Raw genomic sequence first — 12,338 nt, forward strand, 5'->3', positions numbered from 1 at the left:
ATTGATAACATCCCACCCACTCAATCCTCTTTATATATATATCTTCCTGTTGTCTGTCAGTGCGTGTGTCGTGTGTATGTCTGTTAAAGTAGTAGTACAAGAGATATTTAGTTATAATATATTAAAAATATATTTATAATATAATATTGAAATTTTCAATTTGACTGATCAACCTATCGATCGATTTGATTAGGTGTGTAGACCAAAATAAATGTGCATTATAAGTGCATTGACAGAGATAATCAAAATTGGTCGCCAATTCATAAAGTTAGATAAATAATAATAGAAACTTTACTAAAATTTTTAATAATATGGAAGGAAAGGTCAACAACTCTAATTGTTCTCAAGGGATGAACCAACAACAACAACATCAACAACCGCAACAACAACAACAACTGCAACAACAACCGCAACAACAACAACAACAACAACCAAGAGCTGTTGATCAAACAACCTCATACACACCGGTTGTTTTATCCAAAGAAGAATCACAAGATAACCAATTACCAATTGACACAACAAATAATGAAGATCCAACCACTCCTGAAATTATTGAATTAAATTACAATGACATTAACAACAATAATAACAACAACAACGACAACGATAATGACAACGACAACGACGACAATTATGACAGTACAACAGAAACAGATATAATGATGGATCCGAACAAAAAATCTGGAAAGATATTCGTTGGTGGATTAACAAAATCAACCTCTAGTGGTAAGTTAAGTTTAGAATAATTATTCTATCAGTACAATTTTTATTAATTTATATTTTATTATCATCATACTATTCAAATACCACAGATAAATTAAAGAAATACTTTTCAGAGTTTGGTGAAGTTCAAGATTCATTGGTTATTAAAAGTAATGAGAAAACGGTGAAGAGTAGAGGATTTGGATTTGTGACTTTCAAACATCCAGATGTAATAGATAAAATACTTACAATTGAGCATGTTATTGATGGAAAACAAGTATGTTTATTTGATCATCTTCTTTATTTTTGTTTATGATTTATTTATTTATTTATTTATTATTTTTTTAAAAAAAAGGTTGAAATCAAGAGAGCTATACCAAAAGGAGGATATAATTGATGAGACGCCAAAGCAAAATTATTTATAGGTGGATTGCCCAAGAATCTGTCACTCACCACATTTAAGGAATATTTTCTTGCATATGGTGAGATATCCGACTGCAAACTGCTACTGGAAAAGAATGGAGTCGGAAAGGGATTTGGTTTCATCAGTTTCAAAGAGGAGTCTGTACACAACTATGTTTTGAACGAACAAAAGCATGTTATTGCAGGCAAGAAAGTCGATGTCAGGTTAGCTGACAGCAAGAAATCAAAGACCTCAACCACAACAACACCCACCAATCCACTCAAAAGTTCAACTTCATCACTCAGCGGCAGCTCTTCTTCAATATTGACAAGCCCTCTACAACAAACATTTATCTCAACATTGACAAGTCCAACACCACCCAGTTCCCAATCTTCTTCGACCTCAACATCAAGTAATTTTAGCAGTGGTAGCAGTAACAATAACAACAGCAACAACAACAGTAACAGTAATAATAATAATAACAATACATCAACTCAAACTTTATCAAGTTCCACGAACAATTCATCCCATATGAATAATAATAATCAATCTATCAATAATAACAGCAATAGCAATAGCAATACAGTCAATACATCTACTACCACTAATTTTCATTCAACACCAACTCAACAACATCAAAATGTGCATTCACAATCGAGACAGTCAGCACAAGCCAATCAATCAGCATCACTTTCACCACCATATACATTGCAACCGATTTTATCTCCACCGCACCATATACCCATGGATTCTACCAATACCAATCAATACATTGGCCTTTACCCCAATCAAAATCCAGAATTATATTACTATCACGATAGTCGATCGCCAACAGGCAATATATATCAGCCTCTATCAAATCATATCATGATGGTCCCATTTGTATATCCACCACATCCCTATTATGCTACACCTCCACCTCAAAATCAATATCATTCGAGTAAATATAATACACAACAACAACATTATCAGTGTAAGTATTTTATTTTAAAAAACAAAACAAAATACTTTCAATCTGTCCAACTATTTTTCTAGGAAATTAATTTTACTTACTTATTATCATATAAAACAAAAACAACTCTCTATTAGTGAGCTATTCTCCAAACATATACGCTAACAGGTTTTATGGCCAACCAACACCAAGATATTATTATACTGGCTATGGATACGCAGATGAATTAACTGCCAATGATCCAAGCCAACAACTTCAAACTACACCAATTCCACAGCAACAACAACAACAACAACCATCACCACATCATCAACATCAAAAACCCAACAACTCGATTCACCAATCGATCAGTCAAAAATCACCGTTATTACCACCAGTTTCGCCTAAAAAGCCACACTCTCCAAAAACACAAATAGCCAACAATCACAACCATAGTAGGCAGGAAAAAGAAGCTATTTTATCTTCGCCATCCTCCAACTCAACATCTTCTCCAATTTCTTCACCTTCACCGATTTCAACACCAATCAAACATTCACCACACAAACCACGAGCCAACAATAATAATAATATTACCACCACCAACAACAACAACAACAAACACCAATCATCACCAACCTCAAACCTCTCCGATTCAAATGATTCCTTTAGAAAGGCATCAGATTAATAACTATATATATATATATTTCAACTCTTCTTTTTTTCTTCTTTTCTTTTCTTTTGTTAATACAATCTTGTTTATTTCCTAATTTAATGTTTATAATATAATATCATAATCTAGATTATTAACTAATACTAGTTAATAATAATAATATCTCTAACATTTCACACTACTCATTTCTGAAAGAGCAAACTAGTTGTTATCTTTCACCAATCCTTTATATAAATCACTAGGATTATATAATTAAACAACTATCAATCAAATTACCACTCACCCAAAACATAACCACTCCACTATACTCAATAATATTATTCTTTAGATCAGATATATAAACTCAAACCAACAAATTTACTCCATTTGAACTAGTTATCAAATATCCTTCTTCCAAGCAACGGTTATTAGGTAGTAGACTCACACTCCTTTGTTGTATGTGAATCTAATCTAATCCAATGGCCTCTTCCTTTTTCGGAATGAATCGAATCCAAAAGGTTGAAGTAACAGATCTATAGAATATAATATACGTACCATTCAAAACAACTACAACAAAAACAACAATCCACTTACCATCTCATTCTATTTATTATAAACAAAACCCAATCATATGATTCCAATCTATTATAATAGAAATTCAACTCTATCTCACACAAACCCAACAAAATAATATTACAATGTAATCAACGAATCCAAATAGTTATGTTTTTTTCAACTTGGATTCATTCTAGTTATTCAATAACAGTTAATCATTCATCAACCAGCAATGTTATAATTTGATGGGTATAGCAGAAATACCAAACTAAATAACCAACAAACCAAAACAAACCAAAGAAACCAAAAAAACAATCAACACCAGTTCAATCATAACGCTGTAAAAGAATAATAATTAATAATAATTTAAATAATAATAATCAACCAACTGTTTTTTTATCCGATAATTACATATCAACGATTATTATCATTATTATTATTATTATAACCAGTTCCTAGAGACAGCTTTTTAGAATTCTAGTTAGACTCAGCATTCATACCATTTCGAAAGCATACAACAACATTTACAGCCAACCACAACAACAACAACCATCAACACTTCTGGACTCTTTAGTAAGAGTAAAATGAATGGCCCCTCGAGGTGTGTCTTGCCAGACCTGACTTTGCTTTGATCAATTACCATTACCATTTCTATAATTGTCGAAACAAATCCATAACCTCAGCAATCATCTGTAAACAACTCCACAGCCACCAGAACTCCACCACCTCGCAAACCAACAACAATAATAAAATTTACAAAAATCCAAACTCTTTTATTTTTCAATTGGACAATCAGTTCAATTGAACAGAGCTTGAATATTAATAAGTAATCATTCATTTTAATCTATTCTTTCTTTTTTTCTTGTTAGAGCAATAGTTTCATTAAAGTTGGTGACCAACAACACTTTACAAATGTAATAAATGATTTGTAAAATAATTATAAATCTAAATCTTAAAGCATGTTTGTTCTGACTATCTATATATATATTATTTTTATTTCTTAAGACCTGCTTTAGCACCAGTATCTTTCTTCTTTGTGACGGGTGTCAAAATCTCCTCCAATGAAGTGTCTGGTGTTTTCTGCTTCTTGACTTCCTCTACTTTCAATGACTTCTTTTTCATCTCTATTGATTCTACAATTGCTGCTTGATCGAGATTCTTTGTGAAAATCGATTGTTCGAATCCGTTATCTAGATAATCATAGATGATTAGTTTTCATTCTATCGTCGACTGAGAATCTTACTTGTGAATGAGTATACCTACAATATTTCAATTTAATCTCTGGTTCACATTCATTCTCTTCACTGACGATCTGTACTTTACAATCTGGTGACAATGCTCTTACTCTTGCTGCTGTTGCCAAAGGTAAACACGATCTATATTTTTCATTATATAAATTAGTAACTAACTAACATTATTTTATTTCATTTCATTTTTCGAAAAGTTGCTATGATCATAATAATGGTTGATTAAAGAACTCATATCCATTTAATTAACCTTTTTTATCTACCTCTTATAGTTGTTGTTGTTGTTGTTGTTTTTGTGGTTGCTGTTATTGTTCATGATTAGATCTATTACCTTAAAGATTTATTTGTAAGACCATCTGGGTAGAACTTGAAAGTAATACTCTTTAAATTGCTTAATAGATTAAGTTTTTGTTTTGCTGACATATTATTATTAAATTAATCTAATTAAATATATACATATAAAAGGGACCTTTTTGTGAATATCTGATTATCTGATCAAAAAAAAAAAAAACAGATGAAAAAAAATTTCGTTTTTTTTTTTTTTTTTACCTTTTTTTGCTTAAAAAAATGAAGTCTTTGTCTGTAGGTATTTTGGTGAGGATTTATTTAATGATCCATGAAATTTATACAATTTATTAATATTTATTATGAAGTTGTCATCAAGAAAGCATAGAATTGAATATCGGGAAGTTGGGATGCTGAAATTGAATATTGGCTAACTCCATAGTTGTCGAGATTGACCGAGCAAATCTCGAGATTGAGTCCATCCTGACCGAAACTGACCATCGTGATATATCCATTGATTTCGTCGAATATAAATGGCATAATATCATCGTATGCATAGTTGTTCGGTTGTGGAATGGTGGCAAGTATATTGGTGGTGTTGCTGAACATATCCAACTCCAAGATATACGATGAACAATCGCCGTTGGCAGGTTGTAATCCAGCAAAGTACTTTGAGTTGTATAAATACATCGTAGTTCGGTAGTAACATTGATTGGAGACTGTATCAAGAGTAAGTGTTCTCGATGTCATATCACCTGTTAACGATTCATAGGTAACAATTACCATTTGGCCCCAGGAGTTCGGTGCATCATTCTGACCACCAAGGTAACAGGTATGAGTGGATTCATTATAAGATGATTGTACATATGATCCAGTTCCTGGTAATTCTATTAAATCTCTACAGAATAACAATCATGATAATTAGATGTTGTTTGTCACACATTAATAAGTAATAATCATGTTGACACTTACTCTATATGTTGATTAAAATCAAACTTTAACAACATGGGGTGACCAGTTGGTGCCTCTGCATTCAAATAAACAATATTGTTAAGTGAGTCATAGGATGCGATCTGTAGATCCCATGAATAATCGAGTTGTTCAAATCTTTTGTTAATCGATGATTTTTCAACCAAGGTATTACTCTGTGTTGTCAATGAAGAGATAAAAAGAAAGTTGGTTGATTTGTTAGTGTTTCTTCATTAATGGTTTTATAATGATATCTTTGTTTAATAAATACTTGTATGTTGTATGTCCAAATGATTGGAATGTAACTTTGACCGGCTTGAGTGATATTACCTCCATAGAGAAGATAGTCATCACCAATTCTCGTTCTAACAATACCATACAAAGCTGACAATTTACTTGGGAAAGGTATCTGTTGCTTCATGATTACCTCGCCATTCGTCATGTTAAACGCGTAATACATTCCATTTGAATCGAATACATTTAGTGTTGTTGGTTGTGACTATATTAGGTGGTGATGGTATATCGAACAATGAATACATTTAGTGTTGTTAGTGTACGGAATTGTTTAGCTTTTACTTTAGTTTTGGTGTATAGTAATTAACGTGTGTAGCTTAGCTTAGCTTAGCTTTATAAATACATACAGCAACCGATAAACCGGCAATATAAAGTAGCAGGAGTAACACAGTAATTTTATCATATCTCTGTATATTCATTGTTTTATTTTTTTGTGATTATGATCATAAATGAATGAGAGCATAGGTATTGATTCTTAATATAATTATTATCAAAAAGGAAGGTGGTGAAATTGGTTAGAAATCATGCATGAACGAATTAGAGATTGGGGAATGATTTTTGTTTGAGCAAACGGTTGTTTCATTCCAAATTATCTTTGGAAGAAAAACATGATGGTCTGTGTGTTGTTGATGGATAAGGTTAAATCGGAATAGATGAAAGAACTCAATTGTTTGAAAATTTTGAAAAAAAAACTGATAAATCATGATTTTGTTATTTCATTTTGATTGAAGATTGATGACAGAGATTGAAAAATGAAAAAATCTTCAAATGAGGGAATAGAGCTGCAAATGATTTTTATAAATTTGGTAAAATCACTGTGATATCTTGAATTTAATTTTAATATCTGAATTTGATCATCAACCACGTATTCATATTCGTCTGATGTATTTCTAGACGAGCGAAGGAATAAGTGTATATAAAGGGGGTGAGGGATGAGGTTGGTTCATCAAACAAAACATATCAACAACCTGTTCAGATAAGATCAATAAAATATGTTTAAATATATATTGATTATTTGTTTGTTTGTCCAACTCGGACAATCAGTTACATTTAACGAAATTATTGGATACAATGGTCTGGTAATGAGTTACTCTGCTTATTGTTTCAACTCATCGATCACTCAATGGGGGTGCCCAGCTTCTACATGTGGTAACATATTGACAAATGACTTCTTTGATCCACAGTGGTATCGTTTAGTTCAGGAATATACTGTATCTGACAGTCTTTTCTATATTGCCGTTCAACATAACACCTGTAAGATAAATATAAATAAAGTAAAATAAATATTTATTACTAACTTTATTTTTTTATTGTAAAGATTATTTGGTATTCAGAGGAACCGATAATAAAGTAAATGCATTAGAAGATGTAGATTTTGTTCATCAAGCTCAATTCCCAAAGGAATACTCTGGATCTGCTTCACCATTGGTTTCCAAAGGTTTCTATGATGCTTGGTATGGTAATTTGCTGATTGACCAATTGAGAAAACCAGTTTTAGAAGCTCTCACTTCTGCAGGATGTGGTCAATTCGGTACTTGTAATTTAATGATCTTCGGACATAGCTTTGGTGGTGCAATGGCAAGTATGTATATTTTGTTTTTTTTTAAAATAATATTTTTTTGATTTATCTTTCTGACCCTCCTATTTAATTATTTATAGCTCTTGCCGCTCTTGATTTTACCTACAACAACTATTATGAAAATATTGGTGTTTATACTTATGGTTCTCCAAGAGTCGGTAACCAAGATTTCGCTCAACTCTTTGATTCAAAGGTTGAGAATGCCATTAGAGTAGTTTACCTTGAAGATACTATTCCACATCTTCCATTACCTGCTTTTGATCTATGGGATTCCGATGCTACCTATTTGCATGTAAACACCGAAGTTTGGATTGACATTCCCAGCACAGATACAAGTGTATTCCCAACTTATGTAGTTTGTCCAGTAAATGAAGAACTCAATTGCTCGACTGGTAGTTCAGTTCCATGGACACAGTTTGATTCCGTTACATCGCTTATGGAAGACCACAGAGGTTACTTTAAGTACAATTTGGAAGTCTTTTGTCATGATTGGACACTCGATGATCTAACTGTCACACCAACTCCAATTCCATCGTCGTTCGACTACCCAGTTCTCGAACTTAATGTAACTAACAAATGGTATGCCGGTGGATTCAACTACTCAAATGTAGTCGGTACCATCAAGAACAATGGAACAGATGATATTGTTAATCCAGTCTGGACATCAACCCCAAACATCGTTCCAATTGGTATGTTCGGACTCACACCAACTGTAGTCAACGGTATCATTAACTGGCGTTTGTCACCAGCTGGTAGTTATACACAATTCATGCCAAGAGGATCTACCCTTACCTTTTCTTTCACAAGTAATACCACACAACCATGGACTTTTACAAGAATCAAATAAATTTCAATTGATTTCATTTAGTTAAACTAAAGTTCTTTGTGTTATTGAGATTTTTCTTTTTAATTATTTATTATAAGTTAATGTAAACTTGTGGTAGAGATTATATTATCTTTTTATTGATATTATAAAATATTTTTACTACTATTTGTTCTATTTTATTACTTACAATCTTAAAATTACAATAGTATTCATATCTTTTACATTGTTATTGATTCTATTATTTCGGAAATTAATGGCTGAATGAAGAGAATCTAAAAGAGTAGAAATAATAAAAAATGAAATTAAAGATAAAGAAAAAAAATCTTTTTTAATAATGTTAAAAAAAAATTGTGTAATTTCATTTTATGCCTCCCCAACTTTTGTGTGCATTTTGTAAAAATAATGCGAGAATACAAAAAAAAGCTGTACCTATACAATGAAATAACACATTTAATGAACTGATTGTAAGCTTACTCAGAACCCTGCACGATTAATGAGGGAGAAAAAACAATTTTTATATTGAAAAAATTATGCCTTTAGATTAAACTTAAAGTGATTCCAAGTGTGTTTTTGATAGTTAGGATTAAATCTCAAATGTATTCAAATTTCGAAAAACAAAATCATGATTTATTATTTCATTTTGATTGAAATTTGATCTAAATTGATGTTAGAGTTATAAAAAATCTTAAAATGAGGGATTGAGAGATTATTCCTTCTAATATCTGGAATTTTAAGATAAAAACAACTTATTCGTTTGATTTCTAGATGATGAGGGAATGGGTATATATAGAGATGAGGGAATGGGTATATAAAGAGCTCAGTGGTTTAAGGTTCAATCATATCAACTACCAACCCAACTATTATATTCAGATCAATAAAATATGTTAAAATATATATTAATTATTTGTTTGTTTGTCCAACTTGTTATTGGACAATCAGCTACCTTTGACCATACAATGGGATACAACGGTCTGGTAATGAGTTACTCTGCTTATTGTTTCAACTCATCGATTACTAAATGGGGGTGCCCAGCTTCTACTTGTGATAATAACACATTAACCGATGGCTTTTTTAAATACGATTTCAGTTTTGTTGATGAATATACTGTATCTGACAGTCTTTTCTATATTGCTATTCAAGAATCAACCTGTAAGAGATAAACTTATAAAAATTAATTTTATTTTATTTTTTTAATTAAATATTAACTAACTAAACTTTTATTTTTATTTTTATTAATTTTAATTTTAAGATTATTTGGTATTCAGAGGAACCGATAATAAAGTAAATGCATTCGAAGATTTTGATTTTCTTAGTCAAGCTCAATTCCCAAAGGATTCTGGATCAACCGCATTAGTTTCCAAAGGTTTCTATGATGCTTGGTATGGTAAATTATTTATTTTTAGTTTGAGAGACCAAGTACTACCTGCACTCAAGGCTGCTGGATGTCATCAATACTCTGATTGTAATTTAATGATTTTCGGACATAGTTTTGGTGGTGCAATGGCTAGTATGTATATTTGTATTTTTAAATATTTTGTTTTTATCTATCGTTTCTAACTTTTTTTTAATTAATTATTATAGCTCTTGCCGCTCTTGATTTCTCAATCAATAAATATTTTGGAAATATTGGTGTTTATACCTATGGTTCTCCAAGAGTCGGTAACCAAGAATTCGCAGAACTCTTTGATGCCAATGTTCCCAATTCCTTTAGAGTTGTATACCTTGAAGATACTATTCCACATCTTCCATTACCTGCTTTTGAGCTATTGGATTCCAATGCTACCTATTTGCATGTAAACACCGAAGTTTGGATTAACGAGTACAATTCCAATCCTTCTGAATACCCAGGTTTTGTTATTTGTCCAGAAAATGAACAACTCAATTGTTCGACTGGTAGCTTTGTTCAATGGACACAGTTTGATACTATTGATTCACTTATGGCTTACCACAGAAGTTACTTTGACTTCAATTTGGAAGTATTTTGTCATGATTGGACACTCGATGATCTAACTGTCACACCAACTCCAATTCCATCATCGTTCGACTACCCAGTTCTCGATCTAAATGTCACATCAAGATGGTATGCCGGTGGATACAACTACTCTAATGTAATCGGTACCTTCAAGAATAATGGCACAGAAGATATTGTAAATCCAGTTTGGAAATCTACCCCAAACATCGTACCAATTGCTGTGTTCGGTCTTACACACACTGTTGTTAACGATACCATTAACTGGCATTTGTCACCGGGTGGAAATTATACACACTTCATGGCAAAGGGTTCCTCTTATACATTTGCTTTCGCAAGTAATTCCACACAACCATATACTTTTACAAGAATCAAATAAAATTTGATTTCAATTGATTTCATTTATTTCATTATTCTATTAGTAAATTTGTTTATGTTATTGTGATTTTTTAATTTTATTTTAGGTTTATATAAATGTGATAGTAATATTATTTTTATTTATTTTATCTTTTTATTCAATTATTTATAAACTATTTTAAAAATTAATTATTACTTTTATTTGGTATTTTATAAAGGAAACAATATTATTATGATATTTAATTTTTGATATTTAATTTAAGAATTTGAAATAGAGATTAAAGAAAAAAAAAAAAGAGTTTAACTTTTAAAATTAGATTTTAGCTGGGAAAGTATATGTGTGGGTGATGATAATTAAGATTAAAAATTGTATTGACCAACTCAGCAGTCAGCAAATTTTTAAAAACCAATTTGAAATAATGGAACAGTTTCGAAAATGAAAAAAATCTACAAATGAGGGATTTAATCGTTAATTTGAATCATTAAATAAGAATTCTTTCCAATTTTTGGAATCTAGAGATAAAACCACTTCTACATCTTTTATCAATGAGGGAGGCAATAGGTATATAAAGGGCTGATTATTTGGTATTCAGAGGAACTGCTAATCATGTAAATGAATTGGAAGATTTAGATTTTATTCATCAAGCTCAATTCCCAAAGGATTCTGGAGAAACCGCATTAGTTTCCCAAGGTTTCTATGATGGAAAAGATATAATCTTTAAAGGATTGAGAGAACCAGTTATAAGCGCACTCAAGGCTGCTGGATGTTATCAATACAATGATTGTAAATTAATGATTGTCGGACATTGTTTTGGAGGTGTCTCTACCTATGGTTCTCCAAGAGTCGGTAACCAAGATTTTACAGAACTCTTTAAAAATCATGTTGCCAATTCCATTAGAGTTGTATACCTTGAAGATACTATTCCACATCTTCCATTACCTGCTTTTGATCTCTAGGGATCCGAGTTACCTATTTGCATGTAAACTCTGAAATTTGGATTTACCTTCCTTCCTCAGATCCAAACGTATTCCCAAGTTTTTAACTTTGTCCAGAAAATGAACAACTCAATTGTTCGACTGGTAGCCTTGTTCAATGGACACAATTTAATGTCCATTGATTAGGTTATGGCTGACCTCAGAGGTTACTTTGGCTACAATTTAGAAACCTTTTGTGATGAATGTAAACTCGATGATCCAACTATCACACCAACACAAATTCCATCATCGTTCGACTACCCAGTACTAGATCTAAACGTCGCATCAAGATGGAATGCCGGTGGATATAACTACTCCAATGTAATCGGTACCTTCAAGAATAATGGCACAGAAGATATTATTAATCCAGTCTGGACATCAACTCCAAACATCGTCCCAATTGGTATGTTCGGACTCACACATTCTGTAGTCAACGGTATCATTAACTGGCAATTGTCACCGGGTGGTAATTATAAACACGTCATACAAAGTGGATTTTCCCATAGCTTTGCTTTTACAAGCAACTCCAACCTTTTACATGAATCAAATAAAATTTGATTTCAATAGATTTCAATTGATTAATCTAACGCCTTAATC

At 31.7% G+C, this 12,338-nt stretch overlaps 6 protein-coding genes across 6 annotated transcripts; 4 read left to right on the plus strand and 2 right to left on the minus strand.

The window, feature by feature from the left end:
* Nucleotides 1–311: 311 nt before the first annotated feature.
* On the plus strand, nucleotides 312–2,721 carry PPL_02042 (uncharacterized protein; the record flags this gene model as incomplete). The annotated part of the gene is made up of 4 exons (XM_020573039.1): nucleotides 312–726; nucleotides 759–979; nucleotides 1,262–2,078; nucleotides 2,195–2,721. 4 exons carry the CDS (start codon nucleotides 312–314, stop codon nucleotides 2,719–2,721), a joined length of 1,980 nt encoding a protein of 659 aa, XP_020437156.1.
* Nucleotides 2,722–4,233: 1,512 nt separating this feature from the next.
* Nucleotides 4,234–4,910, minus strand: mrpl53 (ribosomal protein L53; the record flags this gene model as incomplete). The annotated part of the gene is made up of 3 exons (XM_020573040.1): nucleotides 4,234–4,430; nucleotides 4,504–4,616; nucleotides 4,819–4,910. The coding sequence occupies 3 exons, from the start codon at nucleotides 4,908–4,910 to the stop codon at nucleotides 4,234–4,236; spliced, it is 402 nt and encodes a 133-aa protein (XP_020437157.1).
* A 222-nt stretch (nucleotides 4,911–5,132) lies between these two features.
* PPL_02044 (uncharacterized protein) lies at nucleotides 5,133–6,454 on the minus strand (the record flags this gene model as incomplete). Its single annotated transcript, XM_020573041.1, has 4 exons — nucleotides 5,133–5,670; nucleotides 5,745–5,917; nucleotides 6,013–6,240; nucleotides 6,383–6,454. 4 exons carry the CDS (start codon nucleotides 6,452–6,454, stop codon nucleotides 5,133–5,135), a joined length of 1,011 nt encoding a protein of 336 aa, XP_020437158.1.
* Nucleotides 6,455–7,027: 573 nt separating this feature from the next.
* Nucleotides 7,028–8,461, plus strand: PPL_02045 (lipase family protein; the record flags this gene model as incomplete). The annotated part of the gene is made up of 3 exons (XM_020573042.1): nucleotides 7,028–7,289; nucleotides 7,354–7,617; nucleotides 7,695–8,461. 3 exons carry the CDS (start codon nucleotides 7,028–7,030, stop codon nucleotides 8,459–8,461), a joined length of 1,293 nt encoding a protein of 430 aa, XP_020437159.1.
* Nucleotides 8,462–9,396: 935 nt separating this feature from the next.
* On the plus strand, nucleotides 9,397–11,723 carry PPL_02046 (uncharacterized protein; the record flags this gene model as incomplete). The annotated part of the gene is made up of 7 exons (XM_020573043.1): nucleotides 9,397–9,589; nucleotides 9,690–9,819; nucleotides 9,844–9,947; nucleotides 10,022–10,747; nucleotides 10,832–10,850; nucleotides 11,284–11,328; nucleotides 11,360–11,723. The coding sequence occupies 7 exons, from the start codon at nucleotides 9,397–9,399 to the stop codon at nucleotides 11,721–11,723; spliced, it is 1,581 nt and encodes a 526-aa protein (XP_020437160.1).
* A 168-nt stretch (nucleotides 11,724–11,891) lies between these two features.
* On the plus strand, nucleotides 11,892–12,299 carry PPL_02047 (uncharacterized protein; the record flags this gene model as incomplete). Its single annotated transcript, XM_020573044.1, has 1 exon — nucleotides 11,892–12,299. The coding sequence occupies one exon, from the start codon at nucleotides 11,892–11,894 to the stop codon at nucleotides 12,297–12,299; it is 408 nt and encodes a 135-aa protein (XP_020437161.1).
* Between the last annotated feature and the right edge of the window lie 39 nt (nucleotides 12,300–12,338).

The sequence above is a fragment of the Heterostelium album genome (genome assembly GCF_000004825.1).
Source record: "Heterostelium album PN500 unplaced genomic scaffold PPL_scaffold2, whole genome shotgun sequence".
In the NCBI taxonomy this organism is placed as follows: domain Eukaryota; phylum Evosea; class Eumycetozoa; order Acytosteliales; family Acytosteliaceae; genus Heterostelium; species Heterostelium album.